A 15357-nucleotide genomic window follows, 5' to 3' on the forward strand; every position below is an offset into this window, starting at 1 on the left:
TGTCCAGGGGTGGGACCTGGGAAGGGGTTGACCCTGAGGGCTCTCACCTCAGCAGGGGTCAGCCCATGGATGGGCCCCTAACCTGGTGGAAGGGGTGAGTCCTTGGGGACACACCCTCAGGGACCACACTGTCCCAGAGTCGTCCCCACTCTGCTTTCCTGCCTGGCTCCATCGTGCTCTCCCACCATGATGCTCCACCTCGCTCAGCCCCAGAGCCCTGGAGCCAGCCAGCCACGGGCTGGAGCCTCGGGGACTGTGAGCCAAGGTCACCCTTTCCTCCTCTACGTTGTTTTTCTCAGGTCCTTGGTTTTTTGACAACTAACCAAAAAGACTAACATGAATGCTCTTGGCATGATTGACCACAGTATCCGACAGGAATAGGAAGAGCTGCCATCGATTTACTCACCTGGACGTCCACGGCCCAGGGGTGCCCGGACAGTGGGGGGATTTCAGGCCAAAGAAGTGCCTAGAGCCAGCGCGGGGACACTCGGCTTACCCGGGAAAGCTGCGAGGGCTCAGAGACGGCTCCTGGAAGGGCTCCTGGCGCAGGCTGACAGGGCGCCTGCTCAGGGCCCCTGGGGCCACTGGCTGAGTGAGCGACAAGTGCCCTTTCCACGGTGCCCTTAGTTCCACACCTGTGCGCATACGGGGGTGTCACGGGTGAGGCCACAGGAGCAGGGACATCACCGGCATCAGCTTACCTCTCCAACCTGCGGCCTTCTATGGATGGCGCCTGCGGGTGTAGAGGCTGCCCATGTCCTTCAAGGCAGTACGTGACTGACCATTCTAGGCCGGGCCTGCTTAATTGCTCCCTTAACAAAAAAGAGGCCTTTGGGGACACGTATTTACTGTCCCCCTTAATTTGTTTCTCTCACCTTCCTCCTGAGGCGGGACGTCCCTGTCCTTCATGTAAGAAGACCCTGGTCAAGGCCCCTGGTCAGAGCCATGACTGGAACCCACCTGGTCCACGCCCCTCAGTGCAGGTGTGCCAGCATGTTGTCAAGGCCCGTCACCCAAGACCGGCCACACACCTGCAGCTAAGCAAGCGGGGCCGCTTCCTCACTGTGGTGACGGAGAATCTGCCCCAGTGAACGTGGGGTGTCTCCTGCCCGGGTGCCAGGCAGTCCTAGGATTTGGGCTGGGCTAGGTGGCCTGGGGGTGGGTCTGTGGAGCCCAGGATCTCTCAGGATTGGCCAGGAGAGTCTGCGGGACGTAGGCTGGAGCTACCCGGGGCTTGCCTTTTCTTCTTTCCTTCTGTAGTGGGTTGTTGAAGTACCTGCCGTAAGAAATCCTGGGAGACAGCATTTGACACTCCAGGCAGGACGTGTTGGCCAACTGTACATAGGCAGCTATTAGAATCACAAACTACTGGTCCTTGAAACAGTTCGGACTTTAAATCACCTGACAGCTCTGCACCATCATCCCGAGCGCTGGGCCTCCGTGGGAGTTATTTGCAGAGCGTGTGTGCGGGTAAGCCGGTGATCTGAGGGGTCTGGACGACCTACCAGAGTTTTATTTTGGATTACTGGGCGTTCTTTTTGAGCATGGGTTACTGGAGAGTGTGAGTTGTAAATATCTGGAAATTCCTCATGCCTGGCATCTGCAGGATAAATGTGTGTGGTCAGCAGGTATAAGCCTGATAGCCAGTAAGTGTAATGTTCCCACAGACCTGTGGGGAAACGATAGGATTTACAGCAACAGGAAATGAGTAAATTGGGTCTTTGTGCAGCTTCGTATAGAAGCCATGGAGGATGTTTGTACCTAGGTTGTACCTACTGAGATAAAGCTGGAAGGAGACCAATCATGCAGACGCTGAGCTCAAGGGTGAGAACCCACTGGTGTGAGTGGCATGCGATCCATTGTGAGGAGGTCACACCTGGGACCAGAGCTGGCTGATCTTACAAACAGCTCCTGGTGATCTTTTTTAATGCGGTGGTGATGGGGATTGAACCCAGGACCTTGTGCTTGCAAGGCAAGCACTCTACCAACTGAGCCATACCCCCAGCCCTTCTGGTGATCTTTTAAGATGTAGAATTTCCAAGTTTTCTGAGAGGTTTGCTAATGTTCCTTCCATTGGTTCTGTTTTTCTAGAAGGTGGGGACATTTCTGATTAAAGGCAAAACTTTAATGTTTCTTAATAACTGTGCTAGAAAAATGAATATACTTGGAGAGAGAAGTGGGTTGGGTTTCAAGGTTGGAAAAGAAAGTCAAGCGCACTCTCTGTCTTCCTTGGACACTAGTGAGGAGGCTGTCGATCCACGGTGAAAACAGACGAGCCGCGCCCTGGACGTGGTCACAGCCCGTGGCAGAGACTCTGTCCAGTGTCCGGAGGGGAGTGATGGCTCCCGGTCACGGCCACTCTTCGGGCTCATCAGGATTGCTCGCTCACAGGGGGTCACAGTTTGAGGCACCTTCGGCAGCATCCCTGAAGTTGCCCTGGAGCTTGGTTTGATACTGCTGCTGACTCATCTGTCATTACAGGGGACGTCATGAGGACTTGTTGCTAGACCCGCTGTAAACGTTGTTCTTCTTTTGGTTTTTGTTTTGGTGACTTCAGTTGACCATCCTAAAATGTGATGGGCATTATAAATATCCCTGGGTTATTTTTTCTTTCTTTTCCTTTCAAACCAGGGCCTTTGGACAGTTATAATGGCCTCTCAATTTCCCCATGAGCCGTGAGACTCTGGGGTGTCCTCTGGGGTGTCCTTCGGGGTGTTAATATTTTATGAGCATTTACTTCCTATTTAAAGTTTTGAAATGGCAAAACAAACACATCATTCAAAAGTATTTGCATATTTTGTTAATAACTCATTTTAAGAAACCAGAGTAAATTGAAATGAATTCTTTTTGTATCAGTTTTTGTTCTTTTCAGAAACCACACAAATATTTAAGTTACTCATATATTAATTTACGCCTAAGTCTTTAGTTAATCTGGATATTACAATTTTCTTAACATGCCAAGTCTTTATGACTCATAAGAATTTTATAAAATGAGACTCATTTTTAAAAAGTATCTATACTGTTTTGTTAAATGATTTATATACATAACTTTTCCCATTTTTAACACATATTAATCGTACATATTAATGGAGTATGATTTTCCATACGTGCAGAGAGCATGCACTGATCAAATCGAAACACACCCTTCCCCCCCCATACCCTACCAATCTGTCTTAACTATTGTACTTTCAGGTTGACTTTACAAAATTTCCATGTATGAGAGAGAACATGTAGTCCTTGTTTTTCTATGTAAGGTTTATTTCACTTTACATAATGTCCCCAGTTCCATCTATTTTACTGCAAATGACAAGTCTTCATTGTTTTTGTTGAATAATATTCCACTATGTATATAGAGCACATTTTATTTGTCCATTTATGTGTTGATGGACACCTAGCCTGATTCCCTATTAGCTTCTGTGAATAGTGCCCACAAATATGGGTTGTACTAATTCCCATTCCCACCAACAGTGGGGTCAAAGTTCCGTTTTCTTCACATCCTCCTCAGCATTCGTTATTGGATTTTAGTAACAGCCCTTTTAATTGGGGTGAAAAGGTATTTCATTATAATTTTGAGTTGTGTTTCCCTGATATTTAATGATATTGAATATTTTTTAAATATATCTGTGGCCATATGCATTTCTCCTTTTGAGAAACGTCTTCAGATCATTTTCACATTTTAAAGATCGGGTTCCTTTCAGCTGCTGAATTTTCTGGGCTCCTTTTGTCTTCTGGATATCAACCCTTCTCAGCTGGACGCACTGCAAACGTTTTCTACTACCTGTAGGTCGTCTGTCCACTCTGTTATTTCATTTTATTCATTTATATATTTTTGCTGTGCAGAAGCTTTTTAGTGTGATGTTATCTCATTTGTCAAATTTTGCCCCTGTTTCCTGGGCTTTGGGTCCTTTCCAGAAAATCGCTGCCCACACCGATGTCCCGGGCTTGCCCTGTATTCTCTTCTCCTGGTGCCGCCGTTTCAGGTCTTTTGTCCATTCTGAGTTGATTTTTGCACAGGGTGAGAGAGAGGGTTGGGTTTCAATCTGCTGTGTGTGGATATCCATTTGGGTATTTGGGGTCTTTTTTTGATTTTTAGAATTGCTTTTTTTCTAGTTCTGTCTGTGAAGCATGTCATTGATACTTTGATGGGGATCTCTAAATCACTTTAGGCCAGGTATGTGTTTTAACAATACTAGTTCTTCCAGGCCATGAACAGGGGAGGTCTTCACATTTTTCGTGTCTTCTTCAATTTCTATCATCATCAGTGTTTGGTTATTTTTATTGTAGAGGTCTTTCATTTTCTTGGTTAAATTTGTTCCAAGGTGATTGTGTTTGTAGAGATTGTGAACTGGATTGTTTTTATGATTTCTTTCTCAGGAACTTTGTTACTGGTATATAGAAAAAGTACTGGTTTTTGTTTTCTGCTACTTTACTGAGTTTATTAGTTCTAATGGCCTCTTGGTGGGGTCTTGAGGTTTTCTACATGGAATCTTATCTTCTGCAAACAAGGTCAACTTGAGTTCCTTCCTTCCTATTTGTATTCATTTTATTTCTTTCTCTTGCTTAATATCTCTCGTTAAAATGTCTAGTGCTGCATCAAGTGAAACTGGTGAGAGTGGACAACTTTGCCCATTCCTGGTCTTAAACAAAATGCTCTCAGCATTTTCTTATGCAGTATGATGTTGGTTGTGGGTTTGCCGCATTTGGCTTTTATGGTGTTCAATTATGATCCTTCTATACCTGATCTTTTCAGGCCTCTTATCATGATGGGATGTTGACTCTTATCAAATGTATTTCTGCATCTATTGAGATGATTTTGGGACCTTTGTCCTTCATCTGTTGACGTGACATATTGTGCTTATTGATTTGCATGTGTTGAACCATCCTTGCATTCCTATGAGGAAACCAACTGGATCATGGTGAATGATCTTTTTGATGTGCTGTTGAATTTGATTTGTTAGTATTTTTTTGAGAATTTTTACATCTATCTTCATCAGAGATATTGGTTTAAAATGATCTTTTATTGTTGAATCATTTTATTTGATTACAGGGTAGCTCTGGAATTGTAGAATGAGTTTGGAAGGGTTCCCTTGCTTTCAATTCTTTGGAATAGTTTGAGATGAATGGGCATTATTAGTTCTACTTTGAAATTTGGTGAAACTCAACAGTTTGTTTTGTCATAAATAAGTACTGCTATTCCCATTTGCTTGGAATATCCAAGTCAACCAGCCTGGGCTTTTCTTTGTAGAAAGACTTTATTACTGATTCAGTCTCAGTTGTTGGTCTTTTCAATTTTTTATGTCCTCAGAGTTCACTTTTGGTAGGTCTTACATGTCTAGGAATTTACACATTTCTTCTTAGTTTTCCAAGTTTTTTAGCATACAGTTTTTCATAAAAATCCCTCATGATCCTTTGTATTTCTGTAACATTGGTTGTAATCTTTTTTTTTTTTTTCAGTGCTGAGGATTGAACCCAGGGCCAACTGAGCTATATCCCCAGCCCTGGTTGTAATCATTTTCATCTCTTATTTATTTATGTCTTTTTTTTTCTTGATTAGCCTAGCTAAAGGTTGTTGATTTTTGTGCATCTTTTAAAAAAATCCCAGTTTGTTTCATTGATCTTTTGTGATGTTTTAAAGTTTTTATTTCATATATTTCTGCTCTGATTTTTTAAATTTCTCCTACTAATTTCAGGTTTGGTTTGTTCTTGCTTTTCTAGGTCCTTGAGATGTATAATTATGCTGTTTGTTTGGAATCTTTCCATAATTTTTTTGGGGCAGAGAAACTGTTTATTGGGTGAGTATGGCCTCACCCAGTTTATTCACCTATGGAGTGAAGGTATAGGGAGAAATAACATCTGCTTATCATGGTCAAGGCATATAGAGAAGCCCTAAAATTGCTCTCCCCAAATCATGAGTCTGAGCCAAGAGAAGGAATAATAAAGGACGAAAATGTTTCATGACACCAAATTCAGTGATAGAGTCTCTGCAAGTCACCAGCCAGCAGGTAAAAAGGAAAAACCCTTCTGCTGGCTTTAGGATTTATTGAAGGCTGCCCGCCCATCCCAGGTCACCTCTGCAGCATTGTGCTTTGTCCCCTCCACTCAGGATCCAGGTCCGTGGTTCTGTGCGTTGCCACATCATATTTGTCATCTGTCAGAGAGAAGACATTCTCTAGCTCATCAGAGGAGGGGGCTAGCCCCCGAAGGGTTAGTGTTCGCCTGTCCATACCCTGAGGGCCATTTACCCACCGCCCTAGTACACTATCTTGACATTTTTTCACTAGTCACTGTTTCTCTGTTGTACTGGTCACTGGATGAACAGTCATGTCAAATAGCGGGAAATTCTGCTTCTCAGTGGTTACAATACTCTTCTCTGCTAGGTTCTTTACAATTTGCTGTAGTACATTTCTCAGCTGGTACAGCAATTTGAAGGGGTTCCAGGCCTCATCAGTGAGAAGCTCTATCTATGTTTGGATGGAGGTTTCTGTGGATTCAGTTGCTTTGATGTGTTTGAGAGTTTCATCCAGTACAATATCACCTGTTGGGCTGTTCAACTCTAGTAGCACCTTTCCGTCTAGTAGTTGTTCTTAGGCATGGTGGGGGGTTCCAGACAGATTTGACCCCTCATGGCTAGCTCTATCAGGATGCCCCCTCACAGACCAGATGATGTGCAGCCATTCCAGAAAGATGTATAGCCCTTTTTATTGTTTAGTTCCAGGAGCAATACTTCTTCCCTAACGGCAAGGCGAATATCCTCCAGAATTTTCTTTATCTGGACTCCTCTCTTGATTAGTATCTTCTTCACTTTCTACCTTCTTTTCAGAGTGTTTATTTCAGTGCGACAGGTCTGGTGAGTCGACGTGGTCATCTCACGTGTTTCTGATGATACTCTGGCTTAGAGTTGGATGCAGGCTGAACCTTGTGCTCTGTCAGGAGGACCTCATTTTCTGATGTAGCACTAAGTATTTCTCAGCACTGCTTAGATCACACAAGTTTTGGTATGCTATACTTCCATTTTCATTTGTTTTGAGCAATTTTTAAATTTCCCTTTTTATTTATTCATTTATTCATTCAAAGTTTGTTGTTCAGTCTTCATGTATTTTTATCATTTGTAAAATTTCATTTGTTGTTGACTTCTAGTTTTATTTCATTGTGATCAGAAAAGATATAGGATATGATTTCACTTTTTTTGAATTTGTTAAGAATTTGTTAAGACTTGTTTTGTAGCCAGGTGTGGTAGCCCACACCTGTGATCCTAGCTACTGGGGGTGGGGAGTGGTTCTGAGGCAGGAGGATGGCAAGTTCAAGGGCAGCCTGGACAACTTAGTGAAATGCTATCTTTAAATAAAGGTGGGAAGGACTGGAGGCGTAGCTCTGTGGCTCAGGGGTAGAGTGACCCTGGGTTTAATTTTAAGTACTACAAAAAAGTGAATAAATAACAAGGTTTAAAAAAAAGATTTGTGGCCTAATATATGGCCTATTCTAGGAAGAGTTCTTTGAGCTAGTGATAAGACTGTGTATTTGGCAATTCTGTAAATGTCTGCTCGGTGCATTTGATCTACAGCATAGTTTAACTCTGATGTTTCTGTGTTGAATTTTTGTCTGGATGGTCTGTCCACTGGAGGAAGTAGGGTGTTAAAATCCCCGACTATTGCTGTATTGGATCTTACCTCTCTGTTTACAACTGATAGTGTTTGTTTTACAAAGTTGGGTCCTCCAACATTAGGTGCATATTAATTTACAATCATCATATCTTCTTGTCAAATTATCTCTGGATCATTATATAGGGACTAATTTTTTTCACCTTTTTCACAGTTTTTATCATAAAGTCTATTTTGTAGGACTTAAGTATAGCTATTCCTGCCCACTTTAGATTTCCATTTATTTGGAATACCATTCTCCATCTTTTCACTTTCAGTTTGTGCGTATCTTTACTGATGTAGTGAGTTTCTTAAAGGCAGCATATAATTGGATCTTACTTTTCTCAAAATTTAAATCCATTTAGCCAGTCTGCATCTCTTTTTTTTGTATGATAAAATTGGAGAATTTGGTTATGTTTACATTCAAGGTTATTACTGATAGGCAAAGACTTCTGTCATTTTGTTGATTTTCTTCTAGTTGTTTTGAATATTCTTTGTGCTTCCTTTCTTGTTCATCTTCATAGTTTGAAGTTTATCGTATTGACAGTGTTTGATTATTTTCTATTTTATTTTTGTATTTACTCTTCTAGTAGGATTAGTACTTTCACATGCATTTATGATGAGAGTCATCTTTGAGTGTAGGACTTCCTTAAAATCTTTTGTAAGTCTGGTCTGATAGTCATGAATTCCTTCAGTTTCTGCTCGTCTTGGAAGGTCTTTATTTCTCCTTCACTTATGAGGAATGGCCTTGCTGGGTGTAGTAATCTTAGTTGGCAGGAATTTTCTTTCAGTAGTTGAAACATATCACTCTGTTCCCTCCTTGCCTCTAGGGTTCCTGTTGAGAAATTCGTTAGTCTAATGGGGATACCCTTAAATATGACTTGATGCTTTCCTGTTACACATTTAAAAATTCTCAGTCACACTGTCAAAAGTACAAAACAATAAATGTGCTGTGGTTAAGATCTTGTCTATTTGGAGTCCTATAATCCTTGTATATATTAGGCGCCCATCCATGTCCTTCCCAAGATCAGGGAAGTTTTCTACCATGATTTCATTGAGTAGTTTTTCTGTTCTTCACTTTTCTCCTCACCTTTGGATATTTCATTAATGCAGATACTCACTTAGTCCTTTTTTGAGGGGCAGGGGTGTCCAACTGGGATGTTTTAAAAGACCTGTTTTCAAGTTCAGATGCCTTATGCTTGATCTAGTCTATTGCTGAGGCTCTCAACTGTAATTTATTTTGTGTGTGTGGTACCAGGGGTTGAACCCAGGGCCTCTTAACCACTCAGCCACATTCCCCAGTCCTTTTTAAAAAATCTTTTATTTAGGGACACGGTCTTGTTGCGTTGCTTAGGGCCTTGTTAAGTTGCTGAGGCTGACTTTGAACTCGTGATCATCCTGCCTCAGCTTCCTGAGCTGTTGGGATAATAGGTGTGCACCACTGTGCCCTGCTTCTTTAGCTCTTTACCAAGTATTTCATCCATTTTTATTTCTTAGGAATCTGTTGCAAGTTATTATGTTCTTTTGGAGATGTGATATTACTTTGTTTTTTTAATATTTCTTGTGCTCCTACATTGAGATTTACATTGAGATTAGGTAACTACCACTTTAATGGGGTAGCTTTCTTAGTAAGCAGTTTTCTGTCTTTTTTGGGTACCAGGATTGAACTCAGGGACACTCAACCTCTGAGTCACATCCCCAGCCCTTTTTGTATTTTATTTAGAGACAGGGTTTCACTGAGGTGCTTAGCACCTTGCTTTTGCTGAGGCTGGCTTTGAACTCGGGATTTTGCTGAGGCTGGCTTTGATCCTCCTGCCTCAGCCTCCTGAGCTGCTGGGATTACAGGCGTGGGCGACCGCGCCTGGCTTAGTAAGCAGCTTTCTTTGCAGGTGTGCTTTGGGCTGTTGATTTGTTGAGCAATGTTGGCTTTGATTCTACCTGGGCGACGTGGTGTAGGCTCCCTATCACCTCTTTGACTGTGGTAATGACTTTGGGCACAGTATGTCCTGTGGCAGAGTCAGACTCCATGTCTGCAGGCCTTGCAAGAGTGGGGACACTCAGTTCCGTCAGGTATGGTGTAGACAGCAGTGGGTGGAGTGCTGTGTGGCCTTCCTGTCATGGCAGCGATGGCCTCTAACTGGTGATGGGGGACTCTCCTCTGACGTGAACTCTGCTTCGAGCTGGGGTCCATGCTGCTGTCCCGGCAGTGGTGAGGGCCTGAAGCACTTGCCAGTCCATCAGCCGTGTGGGCCAGCTGCTGCAAGGGGAGGGCGGCAGAACCGCAGCCTCCCTCCGAGGCACTGGCCCTGCCTCCACAGCAGTGTGTGGTCAGACAAGGGGAGGGGCATGGTGGCCATGGGAACCACATAGGTGGGTGGCAATAGTAAGGGGGGGTTCCTCACTCCCGTGGCGTGCCTGTCCAGGAGTGGGGTCTCAGTTGGAGCCAGGCAAGGGTTCTGACCTTCTGCTGTGTGCGGCTGGGGTTTTGGTGAAGGCCAGGGCTTTTGTCCCCTGCTCCTTCAGCCTCCGTGTGCTCTGGGAGTGCGACTGTGGCCAAGCTGGCTTATATTGCTCTCGGCATCTCTAGCCACGTGGGCCTGGGGACAGGCGACGGCCAGAGGCGTGGGTGGTCCAGGCCCTCTCACCTTGCCCGTGGGGGCAGTGATGGGAGGAGCTGTCCCTTCCTGCCCGTAACAGGTGCTGGAGCGTGGCGTGGGCGCCTGCCGGGACATGTGCCTGCAGTCCAGCACCGGTATCGGGATGGCCATATGGGCCATCTCCTAGTTCTTGAGGGCAGTGCCCTCTGTTCTCCTCTCTGCCATATTGCCTGTCCCTACTGACATGGGTCAGTCGCTCTGCCGGACCACGTTGGGTTCATAGGCAGCTACCCCTGGGGGGACCAGAGATGTTCAGGCGTTTCCGTCCCTTAGAGCAGCCTGGGGTCTGACCCTAGCCCCCTTCTCAAGATGGCTCCTGGCCACAGCCCACTGGGGACGTGGTAGGTGAGATCTTCTCTCCAAGGCGAGGCCACTGCAGATTTCAGGCTGCTTGTCTAAGCGGGTTGCAAGCCTGTGAGTGTTGCGAAGCCTTCCCGTGGCCAGGATTGCCAGCCACTGCGCAGTGGTTTGCGGGGCCATCTCAGGTGGCAGAAGCTGGAGTCTGGTTTCTCTCCCGTGCTCTTGGCCAGGCCTCTGAGTTCTGGGGTTCTCCCACTGCTGGTCCCCACAAATACAGCTGTGCACCTGTACTTGGGTTCTTTTTTGTGGAGGAGGAGGTGAGTTCTGGGGGCCTCTTTTTAGCCATCTTGTCCTTCTCTCTATATAGATAACTTTAAATTTTATGTTTGGCCTTGGCCTAATGCCAAGCAGACTGTTGTGCCAGCAAGTTTTCACCACTAATGGTTGAGCCTCCAGGTCCTGCCAAACTTTGACCTGGTGCTTGAGAGGGTTGCACGGGAACGCTCACCTGAGTTCTCTGGGAGCCCCGGCGGACAGCAGGAAGGCTTGCTTGAATTTCCCCTTTCCAAGGGCACGTGTTCCTCAAGCTGCTGAGGCCCATGCGTGGGAGTAGGACCTAGAAATGGCAGCCTCGGGGAAGTCTGACGACAAAGCAAGCTTAGCATCCCTGCTCTGCCCCCGGGTGGAGACTGCTGCTAAGGTTCTTTTATTACTGAGGGTCTGTATGAAGCTCACCTGAGGGCTTTACACTTTATCTGCTTTGATATACATTCCCAACTCTTAAATTGGCCCTGGTTTTGCAACCAGTTCCCAGAGGAGACCCTGCTAAGGAGATGGTGAGAGGCCAGCCGTCACCCACATGCCCGCCACCGCCCGAGCACCAGAACTGATGGCACAGGACACCTGATATCCCCAGAGTGATAGATCAGTGATGTCTGGTTCTGTGGAATCTTAGTAGATGGTGCAGAAAAGACCAGATTCAAAATCACACCACACGATAGCTCACAGGCACTCTGACCCTCGTGAGGACGGCTCGGCGTCTTCCTGATGTAACTGAGCTCCAGCGGTTCTGGCAAACGTCTACTTACCTAGCAAAGGTTGCTTCAGAATAGCAAATAAGAGGCCAAGAAAAGCAAGTTGGAGCAGGCGGCCTTTCTGAAAGATCAACCCAAGGTGACGCCCTGGGGCAGGCGGACACTTGCCTGGTGCCTCTGTAGACCACGGGGACCGCTGGAGGAGTTGAGGAGACTTAGAAGTGGCCCAGGATCAACATCCTCTGAGTTAAGAGGTTGAAGAACATGGGGGGTGTAAACTACTTCTGTGCCTTCCAGACTTGGTGCGTGGCTTCTGTCTGTTCTGAGGCCAGACGGCTCCTGCGGGTGTTCTGCCCAGCACTGCCTCCTCTGCTGACTGTGGCCCCTTCTGTCAGTGTCACACGGGTCCCTTTGGTCCAGCCTGGCTCGGGGTATGGCTGCCAGGTTAGGTTGCTCCACACCAGTGGGTTGGTGGGGAGACGGCTGCTTTCAGGGGTCCCTCCCCAGCTCCTGCAGCGGGTCCGGCCTCTCCCCGCTGCTCCTCCCTCCCTGCCCGCTCCTCTCCTGTGTCCCTCTGACAGCAGCTTGATAAAGGTCGGCCACCTCAGGACACGCAATGGTGGACACAGGGCCCTTTGCCAAGCATGGCGACTCGTGTGGACCTGCAGGCTCCAGCCTGTGTCGTCACTGGGCCAGTCGTGACCTCGCCGACCTTGCTGAGGCGGAGCGGAGTGACCGCGGCACAGGCCGAGGTTTCGGCCAGGTGCCTGACGCAGAGTAAGCACTCAACAAGCGTTGACCCGTTACCGTATTTTTGAGGCCTTTAATGTTTAGGGTGTCGAAGAGGAAGAACTACCCCTGCATGAGTCTGAACAGGCTTCCGGGTTCCCCTCCAGGGCCCTTGGAGATCACCGTGGGAACGGCCTCAGCCGCAGGGCGCCAGCCACGCCAGCCAGACACGGCCTTCACCTCACCTCTGCAGGGCCAGGCAATGGCGCCGTGTTGTTTTTTGGTGTGAGAAGTCCAAATAAATGTATGTTAAAAAAAGCAAAACAAAACAATTCAAGGCTTTTGAAAAAAGCATCATTTATTTCAAAGTACAACACAAAGTTGTATTTTTAAGAAATACACATTCAATCTTGTACTTCAAGACTTGGCTATGTGCATTTCAGTTTATCTTTAAAATAAATCCAGGTATACAAATGTTACATACCTCAAGTACAAACAGCACGGAAAATGCATATGGTCTCAACCGAGTGGTCTTATGTTCATCCACTATTCTTAAGTTGTCTTACATCTCTGTAATCTGCTTTTACCAACACAGCCTTACTTTTAAAAAAATACTCTGTATTTTCAGCACAAAGTCCTCATACATTTTAAAATTAGATCTTGGCGCATAATATCGAGAAATTATTAACCAAACTTGGTAATTTAGTAAAATTGTCACATGCCAGGACTTCTGAATTAACTCAAATCACTCCCTTAGCTGTAATGCCAAATCTGTGTTCAGATGAAGAGAGCACGGGAGGAGGGTGGGGCGACGGGGACAGCTGAGGTTTTGGATGGACAGGTCTTAGTAGTCTGTGGCTGAGTCCAGACTGCTCTAAAAGCACAACAGCAAATCTCATAGTATCATAATTGCGAGAAAGATCGGAGAGAAGCGCGTGTGGAGCCTGCCCTGCGAGTCTGCCTGCAGGGGCGGGGGCGGGCGGGAGCCCAGCCTTGAGGCCGATCAGGATCGAGGCCAGGCGCCTGCGTGGTTTCTTTTTGTTTTTGCCTAATTTCAATTCTCATGAGGGAAGTGCGAGTTAGACCAGGGGTCAGAGCTTCTTCTTCCGATGGTGGGACTCCATATCCGCCAGGGGTTGTAGGTCTGTCCCAAGTCATCGGCCGGGCTGGAGGTGGCAGGGGCGTGCGCCCCGGGGGAGGTCTCGGTGCCCATGAGGCCGATGCTGGACAGCGTGCTGGCTGGGGTGCTGAAGGGGAGGGCGCTGTTGAGGCTGCTGGACCAGATGGAGCTGCTGAAGGGGGTGGTGGACCACAAGCCGCTGGTGTTGCCGAGGATGGACTGCGAGGAGACAGGACACCGGGCTGAGCGCACGGGCCACACAGCGGGGGAGGGCAGCGTTCAGTCGGGGACGAAGGAGGCTGGGTCACAGACCCCCACTTCCCATCACCCCAGGGGATGCTGGAGTCTGAGGAGACGGCGTCCCAAACCCAGCAGTGTGCCCTGTGCATCAGTCCCCTGCAGCATCGCCCGGGTGAGGCCCTGGTTCTGGCTGCGTGTGCATGAGGCAGGGCTGGCTGGTGCGGAAGCGGGACACTCACTACCTGAGTACTTGCTACCTGTCTCTTCACCGAGTGGGCTGGATCCTGTCCCCGGCACTACAGATGGAACCCAGGGGCCTTTGCCACTGAACTACGTCCCCAGCCCTTTGTTAGACAGTCTGTTGCCCAGGCTGGCCTCCAACTGGTGGTGCTCCTGCCTCAGCTCCCGGGCTGCTGGGGTCACAGGTGTGCGCCCCATGCTGCTGTGGGCTCCCGTTTTACAGACCGGTTAGGGTGCTTTCAACTCTGAAGCCAGAATGATCACAAGGAGACAAACCAGACTCTACGAAAGTAAGATCTGTAAAGTGAAATGCCGCCTATTCAACCTGCACGTGTGATTTGGTGTTCCTGAGAACAGTGGGATCAGTTTTTGATGACAATTTGGGAAAGCTGAAATCACTGTTTTCCTTGGTAAATGGACTTATTTTTTGAGCATAATCTCTGCAGAAAAATTTCTCTGTGAAGCACACAAATGTGCACTAGAAAAGCTGGAGCTAAGAGGGGCTTCTTAAAACAAAGCACGTGCCCCGTCCCAGCTTGCCCTGGAGGCCACGGGCTGTGTGATGTGGACAGGGAAACCTGCTCAGCCCTCACCTGAGCCCCAGGGGGTCATGGCCTCACCTGTGCTTGATCCACAGGCTGGGAAGAGGCTGAAAAGGACCCTGATGTACCAGGGTCCTGATGTACCAGGTGAGAAGCCAGGACCAACCCCTCAGCTGCCGTTCTTCCCGAACCTCCCGATCCTCGAGGCTTTGGCGGACGAGGGGACGAGGGCAGGAGGCCCGGCAGTGCCGTGGCCAGGCCGAGTACTCACGGTGGCTGTGTGGGTGGGGGAGCTGGAGCTGGCTGGCCAGGAGGGGCTTGGATCTGTCGCTGGAGAGTCCCAGAGGTACGAGGGGCCACTGCTGCACTCGTTCCAGCTCCTCTGGGAGGCCTGACTGCAGGACCGGGACAACCCGAGTTTGCTGAAAACTTCTGGAACAGAGCCATCGAGTCCGCATTTGATTCTGCCACGACTGCAAAGGTGGGGTTCACACACCGCCCCACATCCCACCCACACTCTGGGGCGGCGTCTCCCAGGACTCGAGCGAGTTCGTCACTCGAAGTGGTTACCACTCCCAACAGGAGCAAAACCCAGCAAGGCCTCCGATTCCAAAGGGCTGGAGCAAGGAGGCAGCACCCTGGGCTCCAGGAGTTGGGACGCTAAGGCACCTGCCATGGAGCACAGGCCACCAGCACCAGCGGAGCCTGGCCCACTGCGCCCTGGGCAGGTGGTGAGGGAGGATGGGGAGGGGGACACTTCCACAGGGCTCCCAAGAATCCCTCCAGGAGGGCGGGAACAGAACCCGCTTCCCTGGAATCAGTGCGTCAACCTGCTGTCAGTGCCGAGGCGAGTTCAGG

At 47.8% G+C, this 15357-nt stretch overlaps 1 protein-coding gene and 1 pseudogene across 2 annotated transcripts in view; both read right to left on the reverse strand.

Moving 5' to 3' along the window:
* Positions 1–5824: 5824 nt before the first annotated feature.
* On the reverse strand, positions 5825–6865 carry LOC306643599 (Golgi phosphoprotein 3-like; annotated as a pseudogene). Its single transcript has 2 exons — positions 6703–6865; positions 5825–6571 (listed from the first exon to the last, which is right to left on the reverse strand). The product of its transcript is annotated as a Golgi phosphoprotein 3-like (transcript).
* Positions 6866–13146: 6281 nt separating this feature from the next.
* The window catches only part of TMEM131 (transmembrane protein 131), a 155776-nt gene continuing 153565 nt past the window's right edge, over positions 13147–15357 (reverse strand). Inside the window, exons 40-41 of the mRNA XM_079111313.1 lie at positions 14771–14931; positions 13147–13696 (exon numbers count right to left, since the gene is read on the reverse strand). Coding sequence (XP_078967439.1) covers positions 13412–13696; positions 14771–14931 — 446 coding nt within the window. The 3' untranslated portion in view covers positions 13147–13411. The remainder of the gene's footprint in view (positions 13697–14770; positions 14932–15357) is intronic.

The sequence above is a fragment of the Sciurus vulgaris genome (assembly GCF_902686455.1).
Source record: "Sciurus vulgaris genome assembly, chromosome: 14".
In the NCBI taxonomy this organism is placed as follows: Eukaryota; Metazoa; Chordata; class Mammalia; order Rodentia; family Sciuridae; genus Sciurus; species Sciurus vulgaris.